This window comes from Hydra vulgaris, chromosome 09 (assembly GCF_038396675.1).
Source record: "Hydra vulgaris chromosome 09, alternate assembly HydraT2T_AEP".
NCBI lineage: Eukaryota > Metazoa > Cnidaria > Hydrozoa > Anthoathecata > Hydridae > Hydra > Hydra vulgaris.
The window spans coordinates 49780001-49797500 of record NC_088928.1 but is presented as its reverse complement, the minus strand read 5'-3'; the positions used below and the strand labels follow the sequence as shown (position 1 = coordinate 49797500).

The 17500-nt window shown below is 27.4% G+C and overlaps 2 protein-coding genes across 3 annotated transcripts in view; both read left to right on the top strand.

Moving 5' to 3' along the window:
- LOC100204180 (uncharacterized) overlaps nucleotides 1–27 on the top strand; it is a 1211-nt gene extending 1184 nt beyond the window's left edge. The window contains exon 1 of the mRNA XM_065805970.1: nucleotides 1–27. This exon is cut by the window's left edge and continues 1184 nt beyond it. The gene's annotated coding sequence lies outside the window, so the exon portion shown is untranslated.
- Nucleotides 28–524: 497 nt separating this feature from the next.
- LOC100200612 (solute carrier family 35 member E3) overlaps nucleotides 525–17500 on the top strand; it is a 41639-nt gene continuing 24663 nt past the window's right edge. For both annotated transcript variants that reach the window (XR_010640896.1, XM_065805969.1), the window contains exons 1-3: nucleotides 525–973; nucleotides 1159–1269; nucleotides 1352–1411. Coding sequence is in view for 1 of the 2 variants with exons in the window: in XM_065805969.1 (XP_065662041.1) it covers nucleotides 584–973; nucleotides 1159–1269; nucleotides 1352–1411 (561 nt within the window). In the remaining variant the exon portion in view is untranslated. The remainder of the gene's footprint in view (nucleotides 974–1158; nucleotides 1270–1351; nucleotides 1412–17500) is intronic.

Below are 17500 nucleotides of genomic sequence, written 5' to 3'. Positions count from 1 at the left end.
CAAAAAATAAAAATTGTATTTATTTTATTTGTTTTTTTTTTATTTTAGTCAAAAGTTATTGTTTATTTAGATTTTTGTTTATTTTGTAAAAAATCTTAACCATAATCTTAATTTACATATTTACATATTTTCTTTTTAGTTAGCTTTTACATATTTTTTTTTTTAGTTGACTTGAAGTTTTCTTTTTATAAGTTTTATTGAATAAACATTTAAAAATAAATATTTTTCATAATTTGTATTTCTTTTTAAGAAATAAGCATAATATTTCAATTAATTTTTGAAGTTGAATAACAAAGTTATTGATGTTGTTTAACAGAAAACATAATGAGTTTTATAATATTCTACTTTAATCTTTCTGTTAATCACATTAAAAACATTGTTTAAGGTGATTAGCAAAATAATTTGATTAAATATATTGTTAAATTTGATAAACAAAACTTTTAAAGTTAATTACTTTTGTTGTTTTTGTGCTTTTTAATTTTCGAAATTTATTTAATTTTTTTTTAATGGTTTTCAAACTATTAGTTGAAAATTAAAAAAATGCAAAAATAATTTTTCTTCTTATATCAAGCAAAATAGAAACATGACATTACAGCATTCTTCTTTTCTGGTAACATTTTGCGTTCTTCTCAATATTTGTTCTTCCATATGTATTGTTATGATTAACAAATGGATTTACACTTATTATCACTTCCCGAATATTACATTAACTTGCATACATTTTATCATCACATCTTTGGGATTGAAAGTGTGCTCAATATTCAATCTGTTTAACCCACGATATGTTCCAATAAAGAGCATGCTTCCACTTTCAGTTGCGTTTTGTGGCTTTGTTGTTTTCACTAATTTAAGTTTAGAATACAACACTGTTGGTACTTATCAGCTGATTAAAGTCTTAACAACTCCATGCATAATGATTATTCACGTCATGTTTTATAAAAAAACGTACACTCTAAAGATCTTGTTGACCCTGGTATGTATTTTCCTTTAATTCATATTTTTTTGCTTTTTTTAATTCTGTATTGTCAGTGTCAACTAATTTTGTTGTTGTAGATATTACCTGATTTTTTAGTTTTAGTTTAGCAATGTGTGTCACTTTTCTATAGAGGCTGTCTACAAGAAATATATTTTATACTTTATTTGTAAATATCCATATAGATACCTATAACATTTGGTGTTTTTCTCAATTCATATTACGATGTCAAATTTAACTTATTTGGTGCATTAATTGCTGGTTTTGGTGTGATTATTACATCACTTTATCAAGTGGTAAAAGCTATTGTATTATATTAACATTTTATTTTTTAAATATGATTATATTTTGACTTGATAAAATTTTTACTTCTTTTAGTGGGTTGGTACTACTCAACAAGATTTAGGTATTGACTCAATGCAACTTTTAAGTTACCAGGTATGAAATATTTATTTAAGTGTCATTAAGTTTATTTAATAATTCCACAATAAATTTAGTTACATATAAATACAATGGTTAATTCTTTGTATTTGTATCTAATGAATAAAATGGATTTTCATGTTATGTAATCATCAAACAAACTCAGATATAAATTATTTTTTGAAAAACTACAAAAAGCTTGTAAATCTTGAAAGTATAAAAATAAAAATACTCAGTCCTAATGAAACAGGTGAATGCCTGGTAACGCATCTAGTTTCTGCACTTTTAATATACATGTTTAAATAAGAATATTATGAAAATGAGTCAAAACCAGTAGCGCAGTGATGAATGAGCCTAGAGGGAAATTGCCCCAGGCACCAAGAATTTATAAGGCTTCAAAAAATATCCTTGAGCTAACTTAAGGGGATTTTTATGGCTTTACAGAACATTAGGAACTGTGATAGCAATGTCTAATGTTCTATCATCATTGATATATATTAAATTGCCTATCGTCGATAGGTGATATGATAGGCTTCAAGTTATTACAATACAAAACAAACTGAGTTGCAAAAATTACATTTATTTCTGTTATAATTTCTTTACAAAATATAATTTATATTGTAAAATATATAGTAATATATAGTGTAGCTTTTTTTAAAAATAATAAATAGAAAATATAGAAAATAATCCTGGTATAAGTAAATACTCAAAAGTTTAATAATTGGTATTATGTTGTAAAGCTATGTTAACTTTTTTATATATATTTGTTCATTATAAACAAAAATAATAATGGAATAATCTACTTATTTTTGGTAGTCTTCTTAATAATGTAATAAGAAAAAGGCCTAAAGAAAGCAGAGTAAAGCCGCAAACGACTAGCACTGGAAGTGTGCATTTTATCGAAGCAAACTGGGGGGTTTGGACATATTATGCAAGCATGTAAAGAAATGTTTTCCAAAGAGATACAGAATATAACACAACCTGTCTAAGACTCTTTTAAAGCTGAGTCAAATTCTGTACAAGTTAGCAAACTCCTGGATGTCAAAGTAATCAATCTACATGTATTTAATGATGTGGGGTATTGGTCATAAGTTTTGGATGAGCTTTTAAAAACAGAAACTTATTTAAAAGAGTCCTTTCAAAATCCAGAATAAGGAGGGCCATTTGCAAAAATCAGCAGTAATCAATATACAATGATTATTTATAATCGTTTCTTATCCTGTGACTGGTTTTATAAAACTTTACTAAGCTATAAAATGGCAGGTAGATAATGGCTAAATTTTCATATTGAATCTGTTTTCTTTAGAAAATATTTAGAAATGAGACTACTTTATGGAATAAAACAAGTCATACAAAAAGTTTAAGGTCATGCTAAACCGAACTTAAGATACTTTACTTTAGCAAAAACAAAGTTTACCTTTGAGAGGCCATGGAGAAGATATTACCTATTGTAGGAGAGAGATATGACACTTTGCTACCTATGGTGTCGTATCTCTCTCCTGCAATACAGAATGAGCTTATAGCTGTGCTTGGTGATCACGTGCTTGGTGATCTGGATGATATTAGAAAGGCGAAATAATACACTATTATGTTTGATAGCATTGACCAGTTGTCTCAAGTTATCAGATATGTAAATATAATATTTGAGATATTTAAAATATTGAAGTGACAACATTAGAGACATCAATTTTATTGAGTTAAATGGAAAAACAGTAGAAGTAAGGGCATATAAATGGGGTCCAAAAATGAATCTTGGCAATCAATCCCAATGCTCATTTTATATCATGAAATAAACATTCACTAAATGTTGTGGTTGTGCATACACAAGGTAGTGGACACAGTCAGTAACTTTTTTTGACACAGTAGAAGAAATTTAAACCTACCTTTCAGCCTCAACTCATAGATAGGATGTTTTAAAGAGTTGTGCCAATTAATGTATAAGGCTCCGAGCATCTGCAGTTTTACTCCCCCCCTCCTTATGATAAAGAATTTTATGCTGATTAAGAATTGTATAAAACCATAGGTCTAAAAATCAACAGAAAGTGCTTTAATTTGGTGTTAAAGTTTAAAAAATTACACTAAAAAAATGCTAATGTTTGCCATTTTTTAAAAACGTTTTACATCAAAGTTTACATTTTACAATCAATCGTTTAGAAAATCTTTTTTTAATTATGCAACCCAGTTTTTATTGCCATCAAAATTAAATAATAATTAAATTAAATGTTTTAATAAATATATTTATATATTTTAATTAATATTTTGAAAATTAATTTAAGATATTGTTTTTAAATGTACATAAATCGACTGACAAATAGGGATTGGCACAATTAAATGTACATGGTTTGGGACTGGGTTAGGGTTTAGGCCAGAGATAAATCAGAAAATGATGCGCTTAGCATTTTTTAACAGTTTTGCTTTAAATTGTTGATAGAATCCAGCAGGGATGTGGAGTCCCAAAATGGAAGCTGGCTTTATATCTCTACTTTTTCCAAGTCTGTAGTGTCCAGAAGCTCTAAACATGTTTATTGACTTATTATCTGCTATAATAAAAAAATTCACGAGATTTAATGGCTTGAAATTTATTGTTTTTAAGCCTGGAGTCCTGGAGTCCCAGAGTCTTTGCCATCATTATAGCTAAGGACTCTGGGTTCAAAAAACGATTGTTCCTCTAACCTAAAAATCTTACTTTTTTTCCTATTAGTAGTCCATAAACTTATTTATATTTTTAGAGCTCCTTTATACCAAAAACTAGGATAAAGTAATCTTTTGCGACTTTCAAATCCGGAGTCCTTTTTGGGACTCCGCATCCCTGGAAACCAGGCTTTTTTAAATTTATTTTTGAAAAGGATTTTAATTATAACCAAGTATGAAAAAATGACAAATATTAGCGTTTTTTAACAGATTTAACACTGTTCATGCTCTTAATTTACATCTAAATGATATAAATCAAGAATCTAATCTCTTCAAGAGTATCTAAATGATACCCTTGAAGAGCATGAGAGTATTGAAACAAAAAATGGTGTTGGAAATTGCATATTACGTGTAATGACGTATCCCTTAGCCGAAGAAAGAAAATGCCAGTTAGCCGAAGAAAGAAAATGCCAGGTAAAAAAACCAGAGATGCTGGCTTATGTTTTGTTGATGAAGTCATCTCAAGTCAATGCTTATCTTAAGTTGCAAGAACTTGAAAAAACTTTTTTATTTCCTTAAAAAATTTTAGTATGGTTGAGTGAGGAAAATAATGAATTCATCATACCCCAGATTGGGGTATGATGAATTCATCATTTGCAAAACTTACAAAAACAAGAAAAGAGAAAATGTGTTAACTCTTAATCACTTTACCTATGCCCTAAAACTTAAATAGGTGCACGTTTTATAATAAGAGTATATTCATATGTTAAATTATTTGGTAGATATCTCAATATCTGAAAGTACCACGTGATTTTCAGTATTTGTATATGTTAATATACAAAACAAATATAATTACAGTGTAGCACAACATTGTTTTTTCTTTTATTATGAAAATTTCCAATACAATCCTTCTTACTAATTTGCAGAAATCTGAACTAAAAGTTGATACAATTTTTTTACTTTGTTTTCTGTGCAACATACGTTAACACTGAAAACAAAGTAAAAAAATTGTATCAACTCAAAACTTTTTTTATTCTTCAGACTAACAGCTTTCATACAAAATAGCTGAAAATTTACAGTTTAAATATTTTACTTACAGTTTAAATAGGCAAGTATTTGATAAAATTTACAGTTTAAATACTTTACTTACAGTTTAAATAGGCAAGTATTTGATAAAGTTTACAGTTTAAATACTTTACTTACAGTTTAAATACTTTACTTACAGTTTAAATAGGCAAGTATTTGATAAAGTTTACAGTTTAAATACTTTACTTACAGTTTAAATAGGCAAGTATTTGATAAAGTTGTTGTGCATGTAACGTAAGCTAAAAAATGGAATTGCCCAATAATTTTAATTGAAAAATTAAAATTATTGTGTTTAGATGAAATTTTTTTTTATTCTGAAATTTCATTTTGTTGATTCTTTATGCCAGGTGTAATAAAAGTTTTAATTGTAATAATAAATGTTTTTTTAGTCATAAAAAGATAGAAAAACAACTCGCAAAAAAATAAACCTAGCATTTTTTTTAAAATGATTTTTTATATTTAATTTTTATATAATAAGTTAGTAATTAATTAAATAATAAATAAAAAACAATATTCAAATGTTAAAATATAATTAATCATTCTAATAAATAACAATATATAAAAAACTGTTATGCATCATATTGTTGTTTTATAAAAACAAATGATCTTAGTTATATTATTATAAAAATATATTATTGTATAATTATTATAAAAGTTATATTATTATTATATTATTTATATTATTATAATAGTTCTATTAGTATATTATTATAAAAGTTATATTATTATAAAAGTTCATTCATTTCTCTTCTTCTTTGTAAATGAAGATGTCATCATATATAAAAATTACTACAGCCACTTTATTAACAAGAAGGAGAGTGACAAATCATTTAAAAACACTTTGGTAATTAAACTTCAAATAGTTGGATACTTTTAAGGTTGAGATGGTTTTTCGAAGTTTTTCCAAGTTACACTTCAGTTTTTATCTTTCGCTCAGAGTTGATAGTGTTCGTTCTACTTAGTGAGTTTTTGTTATTATGTTTTTGTTTTGGTTTTGTTTCTCGATTCTAATTCAGACTTTATTCTTTTATTCTCCAGTTTTATCAGTTGTATAATTGGATTTTTGTTGAGTTTATTCCAAATATAGTCAAGCCAATAATTTGCAAGCAATGAAAAAATTGGCAGAAATACCACCTTCACAACCATCATGCTTCTTTATTCAAGCATCTCGATGTTTGCTTCTTTTTTCTTTGTAAATTAAATTAAATTTTAAAAATTTAATCGTGATATCTCTAAGCAATGAAGATATAGTGACAATTATATTGAAATCTTTTTTTAAATGAACCAAAGAGTTCATTTAAAAAAAGTTCTTTTCTTTTACATTTGTTTTTTAACTGTTTAAACTAAAGTTTTAACTATTACTATCGCTTCCGTTCAATTTACTATCATACTCTTTTATGAACTCGTAATTGATTTTATATTCTTTTCGGAAATAAGGAGAAAATATATGTTATGTTATTGTGATATGTAAGTTAAAATTTGAGGTAATCTATTTTCTCATTTCTAAGAGACTTGGTACAAATAAATTTTTTAAGATTCTGGTACATATACTTCTTAAATATTTCTTCTTATATAATAAAGGTGTGTATAAAAAAAAAGCGTTATATGACTTAAAAAAAAAAGAAGTCTTTTTTACTTTTTTTTATGAATAGAACCAATAGAAGGGTATTAAATGTAGTATTATTTATATATCAGGTTTGTTGCTGTAAAATATATTTAAATGTATTAAATATAGTGCAAGTATAAAACAAAAATAAAATATAAAGAAATTATACAGTATTACTTTTATCATACAAAAGGAATACATATAGTTATAAATTATTTATAAATATTTATTTTAAATAAATTAGCCCAAAATATCTTCAATTTCAAAATTAAACGCAGTTTCTTCACTTTTACTTGATCAGGTGTTTCCCATTCACTTTCACTGCTTAAACTATCATAAACTTGAATAACTTGATAACCTGAATAACTTTGATAACTCAATTTATACTATAAAAATCAATTAGCAGTCTGTTGATTTTAAATGAAATATTCGATTTTTAATAACAAGTTATATATTAGCATATTAAATAAACTGCCGCAATCAAAAAAAACCAGGAAGTTAACGTGGAAGTATACAGGGAAATATGCACTACTTCAAACAACATTAAAGTTTGGCAAACTAGTTTATCAATCAATTAAGCAAAATGTGTGATTATACAAAAAAGAAATTGTCTTTATTATCTAACATTTCTAATCGTATAAGTTTACAAATTTCCAAAGAATACTGAAAACTCGGACTATTATGTTAAATTCTTTTGCAACACATGCATATTTTGCCTGCTTTTCAACATACTAATTGTTTATATTTTAACATAACACAGATAATTCTTTTAACATAACACAAATAATATGGAACAGTTATAGCTGTTTGAAATAACTTGTTCAATTTTTATTTTTTATTTTTACATCGAAATATTCAAAAATTATTTTTTCATAATTTTTTTTAAGATATCCTGAATTTGAGAAGCTTTTAAAAAGAATAACTAAATAAAAACCTAAAAAATATATAATTTTATTTTTACAGAAAATTGATATTTTGCACAGGCTTTATTTTGCCTAGTAAACGACCGGGGCTATGGCCAGGGCCTGGTTTGATAACACATAGCCGCGACTGGGGTTGAGTTTATGATCAGTGCTGCATTATTATTGATAGATCCTATAAAAATGTTATTTTTAAATAAAATTTATGATATGAGTATTAATACTTTTATAGGATCTATCAATATAAATGCAACCCCAGTCATAAACCCGGCCGGGGCTGCATTAAAATTGATAGATCCTATAAAATATTGTTTTTAAATAATATTCATATCATAAATTTTAATTAAAGATAACATTTTTATAGGATCTATCAATATTAATGCAGCACGGATCATAAACTCATCCCTGGTCATGGCTATGTGTTATCAAACCTGGCTGAATATATATATATATATATATATATATATATATATATATATATATATATATATATATATATATATATATATATATATATATATATATATATATATATATATATATATATATATATATATATATATATATATAGTCTTTAAAAGTTGTTTTCTTGTTATACGACACAATGGTATTAAAATTCAATTAATATGGCTGCATATAAACTTTTTGGAAAAAATGTTTGTTTTTATTTTAATATATATTATTCAATATTTCGCTGATCACTGATTTCACTGATTGTGATCAGCATTATCAGGTATAATAAAAAATGTTACAAAGAAAATTGTTATAATAAAAACAGACCGTTAAAAAGATAGCATTAAAAAGAGCACGATAAAATACAAAATAGGGTTAAATGTTGAGGTCAGATAGTCTAATAAAAAATGGCCCCCAAGCTTTTGTTGTGACTTTATTACAATCATCCCTATTAAGAACATTTTCACTATTTCCCAACTCTTGTCGAACTTTGGCCTTGTTTATTTTAAGGGATTCTCGATTTTTCTGGATATGATTCTCTGGAGCAACCGATATGGTTTTTGGGTTTAACTAGTCAAACGTACCTTGACATGATTTGGAATGTTCAGTAGCACCAGAATTGGCCCATTTTCCTTTTTTACTATTTTTCTGGTGCTCAATACAATAAATTTTCTCTTTGGTTTCACCATGTATAGAGAGTTGCATTAACATTTTATTTGGTAGATGCCTGGGTTTGTATTTATAGGAAGTTTTGTTTTATTGTTACAGAATATATTGTTTAAATTTGGAGTTGCTGTAAGTATAACTTTTATGTTTTGTTTTTTAAATTCTTTTCTAAGTTTGAGGCCAACAACTGGTAACCATGGTAGCTTTATAAATGGTCTCTGACGATATTAGTTTAATTGTTCTTGTCGTGACTGTTTTAAACAATTATTTTTATTAAAAAATCAATTTCTTGTTGGAGGTATTTTTGAGAACATATTCTTTTTGCACGGTATAAAAACCCTTTGAATATGCCAGTGGTAATATTAGGATTAATATTTGAATTTGGTTCAAGTTTTGTTATTGCTTCTTTTTGATGTATTTAAAATTCATAAGCAAAATCCTGCTATAACTGTTGAACTCGAAAAGCACCAAAAACAACTTAATTTTCTAGATATTAATACTACAAACAAAATGCATGGAGCTTATGAATTTCAAATACATCAAAAAGAAGCAATCAGTACATCACTTTCTATTACTTAAAATAAACCTAGGCTGCAGTGTTTGCATGTTCCACACCCTGGCTTCTTCTAGGTATCTTCAGTGGTGATGGTTCCTGTTTCCAGTGTTTCTTTAAAATCTGTAATCCCTGCTTGTAGGGTTTCAGTATTTGTGACAACTTACTATAGTCTACCTTGTTTTAAAATTGATCAGCAAACCAATACTTTGCCCAATCATAAAAAATAAATCTGCAGATTTTATGTAATGTTGGCTTGTTTTAGGTATAAGAACAAAAGCAAGAAGGCTCTTGAATTCCAACGTGTACTACTAATATTAAAAATTTTTGAAAGTTAACAGGAGGAATTTATCCTTTTTCTTCATAGAACTTAAGCACAAGTGTCAAATAATGCAAGATTTCATATCATCTCTCCAGCCTGACTTCGTATCTGTATTGACATGCCTGACTTCATATCTGTATTGACAATCTTATCTGTTCACAAATTTTGCTTGCAATTCCTCACAACTGTTCATCAACTGAGATACAAAAGGATATTCAATGTTTGGGGGCTTAGTGCTTCCTTCAATTTCCTCATCCATAACCACACATAGAATCCTATCAAGCTCGTGATGCTGGCATGAAATAAATGACGGTTTGTCAAATCCCTTTGCTGAAAACATTCACTTAAAAACTCCGACTTGACTAGGTGTTGGAATGTTAACATCATTGAGTGCCAATTGCTTGCAAATTTTAGCAGTTTTTCTTGTTGATACTGTTGTTGATTTCACAAAGTTTATGGTAACTTTACTCTTATTATGTTTCCTTTTACTTTCCATCATCATCATCATCATCATCATCATCATCATCATCATCATCATCATCATCATCATCATCATCATCATCATCATCATCATCATCATCATCATCATCATCATCATCATCATCATCATCATCATCATCATCATCATCATCATCATCATCATCATCATCATCATCATCGTTTTCATATTCACTTTCTATAACTTCAGACTTATCCGAATCCTTATCATAATCATTAGGTGAGAGAAACTGATGTAGATGGTTTTCCTGGTAATTTTCTTCTCTTGGAAGGATGAATTGTTTCCTTGCCTGCTTCTTTACAGGTAGCATAACCAAATTTTCCTTGACTTTCTACTCATAGATAAAAGAGTTGTTTATCTGCAGCTGACAACCATACTCCATTAGCTTTTGTGATATCAAACAGTTTGTCTAATGCGTCATATTTTCCTTATTTAACACATTTTATTGTTTTTAACACTCATTAATGTTTTTAACACAATGAAAGTTTCGCTTGTATTACTTGATTGGATACATAAGGAAAATTTAGTTTATTCTTTCATAAACTGGTATCACCTAACTACTTGCCTTTTGAGTAGTATTCTGCATTTTTCTTCGAATGAAGATTCTTGTGAAGGCACAGCAGCCCTTCTTTTATGTGACTGCTGAAATGTTATAAAATATTTGGCCCTAATGTTCTTGTTTTTCTCTACAGTGCTGAAAGTTTTTTTGTGTGACATTGTATAACATGTATAAAGTTATATTAGTTCTAAAGATTAAAATCAAAAAGTAAATAGAGATATACTGATTGCTTTCACTGTTTTATGTAATTTATGTAAATTATGTAATGCATTTATTTTTACATATTTCAGTAAAGCAGATGCAGTCCAGTAAACAGTATTTAATAAACATCAAATAATAGCTGCCTAATTAATTTCTAGTGATGTTATGGACTTTGACTAAATTGAATAAAAGTCGATTAGTTGAAAAACGAAAATAGTCGACTTTGAAAAATGAAATAGTCGATTTAATCGACTAATGATTTCCTACTAATCAATTAAAAGTCGATTTAGTTAAGTAAAAATTTTAAAATCCTTATATCTTTTCATTTGATTTAACTTTTAAATCTTTAGTTTTTGTTTGTTCATCTAATAATAGTATGTACTATTATAACTATTACCTTGTTTTTTGTTTACTCATTTAAAGTTTTATCTAATTTATAGCATGTTAGCTTTATTTATGCTATTCCGCGGCGCTCTGTGATAAGACTGTAAGGACTTCTGGGAGCATCTTAAAACAAAACTAAAAAAACAAAAAACTGTAGGGGAAGTTTACCTAGGGCTGGATATTTCAATGCCCAAATTCAAGGATATGATCACATATCTATACTAATTACTTTGTATTAGTTTAAGTTATTAGTATAAATATATTGAATTTTTAAAACTTTCTACATGACGGACTTTTATAAACTATAAAAGTCCGTCATGTAGAAAGTTTTAAAAATTAGTAGCCATAGCTACAATTAGCTTTTTTTAATTGTATTTAAGGCCACTAGCTATTGTACCTAGGGACACTCTCTGAAAATTAGGTTTAACTCCATAATAAATTGACAACAAAGATACGCACATAAATTTGATAAAAAATTTATTTAATTTTAGATTGTTTTCAAAAAGTTTATGAAGTGTTACTTAATTGCAACACTTAAACAAATAACAAAATTGACTAATAGTTCTGAGCAAAATTGATAAATAAATCTACGTGTAAAATGGTAGTCCCAAAACAACACAAGAAAAAAATTTTGCACCAATCAAAATTCCACTATCTATCTCGTTATCATGCAAATTCTTTACGCACATATGGCCCTACATACAAGCAAACTATATGGCACTAGGTACAAGAAATGATAAAAATGTCATCTATTAACAAACCCCGAATGAAAGGAAACTTATTGAACATCACATTTAGTTCTTAAGTAACAAACAATATAATATACAAGAACTTAAAGAAAAGCATTTCCTCCAGGATTGTAAAACAATCTAAGATAACAGCTGCAAAAACTTACTTTAGACTGTCAAAAAGTTTTTTCGAATTATAACTTGCCATAGCAACACTCTCTGAGAATTAAAATAGGAAAAATTTTTTTATAACTAATCACCTCGCTGAGAAGCAATACTTATAACTTTATAGTTTTCAAACAAATTGGGGTGGCCCTATTTACACAAACTTTCTCTACCTATTAAACTTTTGGTTATGTATTTCAGTTTTTTTTTCTCAATGATTTTGATTTTCATAAATTTAATCCGCTCCATGCTGACTCAGGGCCCTGGGGCAAAATTAAGCTCCAAAATCTAAATGTTTAGATTACATTTTAATATATGTATTTGATATATAGCAGTATTTAAGGTAGTCCCTAAATCATTAGGGTCTGGGAATAAATTGTTCCGTTGTCGGAGCGGCCCTTCTTATTGTTTTGCTCTAATAATATTTCAATGATATGATGTTAAAAAATAGAAAGCAAATATAAGTTATTCTATTAATTTTATTATAATTTATTTCCAAAAAATAAATTATTCCATTATTTCTAAAATCGACTTTAAGTTGACTTAGTCAATTTCAAAGTTGTATTAGTCAATTTAGTTAATAGTCGAACTATTTAATAGTCATAACAACACTATTAATTTGTCAGTCTCAATTAAAAGGTTATTTTTGCCTCTATATCACTTTCTTAATAGTTGCAATTAGTCATTCAACAAAAACAACAAAACTAGTGCAGAAATTGCTTATATAGTCACAGTTAGTAGTTCCAGAACAATTTCTAGCGTGTTTTACATCATCCTACACAAATCTAGAACTACCTACAAAAATTCAATGGCTGGCTGCATTTTATAAAGTCACAACGTTACCATAGCTACAATTTCTAAGCAGTCGTGGCGCAGAAACAAAGGATCCGTGGTTCGAACCACACCTCTGGGCAAGTTTTGCAACATGTCGACACTGAGATACAGTTTCATTCTTTTTGTTTAGTTAATTTGTTTCACTATGTGATAAAATTACATATTTTTCATAGAGACAGAGGTGGCATATTTTTGTTGTAAGATTATAGGGTCTGCAACGTTTAATTATTCTCCACGTTAAGATAGGTTTTATGTTTTGATCTTTCAAGCTCCATACTTCCTTTGAAAGTTCAGTGTCGTTTCTGTATTTAACTAAAGCTTTCTAAATTAAATTGCTCTATTATGTGATAATATTGAGCACTGTCATACGAACAAGAGTTTTTTTATTTTACACCGCAATACTAACCTCACTTATATTTGCTCCACAAAGTTGAGCACTCTACTCAAGTCGTCAAAACGATGGAAAAAATAAACTTGAATTACTCTACAAAAAATATACCAATACCAACAGAAAGAGACTTTAAGTTAAAATTAATAAACAAGACAGAGGTACTCTTAAAAAAGATGAGATGGAAAGCATTATTTCTTATTTATAAAGGTCCAACAAACAAAGACGATCTGAGTTATACAAACTACGTTATTAAATCTGCAATGTGTCCGCCGCAAATAAAAGAAATGTCTATATTTGAAAGAGACCTTATTAAACTAATTAAAGCAGTAAAGTTCCGTGATGTAAGTAACACTTTTCAAAACAATATAAAAAAAGATATTAAAGCTATACATTTATCAAACAAAACCCTAACACAAGCTGACAAAACATCCAATATGTACAAACTATCAAAAGAGCAATATAACAAACTTTTAACAAATGCTATCACCACCACATACAAAAAGGCTAACCCAAAATTAAAAGATAAAATTATTAAAGAAGGAAAAAATATTTTATCCAACCACGCGGTATACCGAAAAATTGAAGTAAACGGATCGTCCGAATGTTTCTTCACTTTAAAAGATCACAAAGAAAACTTTGATAACAACCCATCTGTATGTCTTTTGAACCCTTCAAAAAATGAGGTAGGAAGAATTACTAAGATAGAATTATCTAAAATTAATTGCGAACTTAAAAGTAAGCTTTATTTAAATCAATGGCAAAGTACAAAAAATGTAATCAATTGGTTTAAAAAAATCGTCAGTAAACATTTACACAAGTTTCTAGTTTTTGATGTAAACGATTTTTATCCGTCAATAAACCAAAACACTTTAAACAATGCTTTGATTTTTGCTGAACATCATGTCATTATAAAAAGCAAAGATAAAGCAATAATAAAACATGCAAGAAAATCCCTAATTTTCAATAACAAGACGGCGTGGATAAAAAAAAAAAAAAAAGAAGAGGAGGATTGTTCGATGTCACAATGGGGGGCATTTGATGGTGCTGAAGTGTGCGAGATAGTTAGGATTTTTTTACTATTTCAAATTCCCAGCATTATAATAAGGAAGATTTCAGATTATATCGTGATGACGGCCTTGCCGTATTTAAAAACAAAAACGGTCAGCAAATGGACAAAATTAAAAAACATATAACAAGTATCTTTAAAAGTAACGATCTACTCATCACCATCCAAGCTAATATAAAAATTGTAAACTATCTTGATGTTACGTTAAATCTAGATAACAACTCATTCCAACCATACTGCAAACCTGACAACCAACTAAGGTATATCCACACTAACTCTAACCACCCTCAGAGCATAATTAAAGCCCTTGCAATATTGAACAAATATTATCTTCCATGTCATTAAACAAAACTACTTTCATGAATTCTACTCCACAATATGAAGAAGCTCTTAAAAAATCAGGACATAACCCAAAGCTTACCTACCAACCACAACAAATCCAAGCACAAAAAAAACATCGCAAATGAAATATAATTTGGTACAACCCTCCGTACAGTGTAAATGTCCAAACAAAAATAGGTAACCGTTTTCTGGCTCTTATAGATTTTCATTTTCCACCAGGCCACAAGCTTCATAAAATATTTAATCGAAATTCTATCAAGATTAGTTACAGCTGCATGCCTAACCTGAAATCAATAATCAACTCACACAATCATAAAATATTGCACAACAACAAGCAAATAGAAACCAAGCAATGTAACTGTGTAAATAAATCAATTTGTCCATTAAACAAACAGTGTTTGTCCAACAATATTGTTTACCAAGCTACAATTAGTAATGAAGGTAACAAAAGATTATATTTTGGTATTAGCTACACATCATTTAAATTAAGATACGCTAATCATCTAAAATCCTTTGCTTCAGTTAAATATAGAAACAACACTGAACTTTCAAAAGAAGTATGGAGCTTGAAAGATCAAAACATAAAACATTTCTTAACATGGAGAATAATTAAACGTTGCAGACCCTATAATCTTACAACAAAAATATGCCACCTCTGTCTCTATGAAAAATATGTAATTTTATCACATAGTGGAACAAATTTACTAAACAAAAAGAATGAAATTGTATCTCAGTGTCAACATTCAAAGAAATTCTTGCTCTCTTTATTTGACACAAGAGACTAGTAAACTATAATGGCTTCTTGTTTTGTTTTTACTCAGATTTGTTTATCACGTCTGAATCCGTTCTATGGTATTTAATTTAAAGTTTTTTAAACAGTTTTTTGACGTTTTTTGTTTGTATTCATGGCTGATGATTGCCTTAGGGCATGCAACTTTAAGTCCTGCTATTAAGTTGTTTTTATTCATTTAATTAGATAAAGTATATAAACTATCATTACTACCTATGCGGCATTTAAGAATGAGGAGCAATAAAAAAAAACTTTCAAGTGGGAATAAATAAGCACAATTTATTTTTGAGGTGCAAAACCACACACATGTGAAACCATTTGAAAAAAAATGTTACAGTGTAAAAATGAAGTGCAACTTAATTTTTTTATATTGTAACATCAAAATTTGTAATTTGTATTAAATAAAATTAATAATTTTATGGCAAGCTTTATTTATTATTAGTTTCAATTTAGACATTGACCATTATATAATTCCAAACAAAATTTAACAAGTAACCCATTTAAACTATATAATGATAAAATCAATATAATTAAACAGCATGATTAAATAATATGAAAATTATAAATAAACTTAATAAATAAATAGCATAATTAAATCATATCAAAATGTTTTTTTTTAAATAATAACATATTTTTTGTGTAATATACAAATACGATATCATTTTTCTTTGTCATTTATTCATAAGTGTTTCATCATCAATCGGGACAGAAACAAGTGTTATCATAATGGGTTTTTCACATTTATAAGCTAAGTCAATGTACAAACAATTGATATTTTGTCAATTGGTAATTTTTCTGGTAAATGGCCATTGATCTTTATCCCTAATCTAGATCCATTGATCTAGATTAGTGTGTCTTGTCACATCTTGAGTCTGTTTTTGTTGTTCTGAGGAAATGCATTTGAAGTTTTAAATTTATCACTTTGTTTAGTTCTTTGTATTAAAACTAATTGTTTTCATTTTGTTTATAGTAAATGCTATTATTTTTCATAATATAAAAAAAAAAAAAAAATTTTATAAAGTTTATGCAAATTATTAACAAGGCAAATGGCCTTTCATAAAAATTCATAAAAATTGAAATTTCTACAAATTAACTATCCTAAGTTAATGTCACTATTTAGTTGTTATTTAATTTTTTTATTATTATGTTAATTAATTAGCACTAATAATAGGGTGTCCCAAAAAACAGTATTTTTGAGAAATGTATGATACTTCCCCCCCCCCCTACTTTAATGATTCTATATGATAAAAAACACAGTTTTTTAAAATTTTTAGGGGTCCCTCAAGACCCTTAAACATATAACAAGTTCCTCATAAAATTAAAAAAAAGTATTTAAAAATGTATCATGTTTGGTCTTACATATAGCGAAATCATATGAAAATTTCAAAAATGTCAACTATATTATATAAAAGTAAATATATTAGATTTAACAGCATAAAAAATGAAATTTATGAACTAAAAAATGAAAAAGTGTATTTTTTCCAATTTTTTTTTAATAATTTTTTTTAACTATCATTTTTGAAATTTTCATATGATTTTGCTTCATTTGAGACCCATCATTATAATCTTTTGAAGAATTTTTTTTTTTTTTGATAGTATTAGGAACTCATTACATGTTCAAAAGTCTTAAACATATGAGTTTTTTATTCAAAAATTTATTAAAACCAGTGTTTTTTTTATCATATAGAACACATAAAGGGGGTGGCGGCATATATTTTTCAAAAATATTGTTTTTTGGGACACCCTAACTAATAACAAAACTTATAAACTAAAAGTGGAAACTTTTAAACTTCAAATGCAGGCATTTCTGGTGGCAAAAAGTTTTTATAAAAAGCTTAAAGCACTATACCAGAAAATATTTCCAAAGTATTTAATTAAAAAAAAAACGTATTTTCCTTACCAAAATGTTTT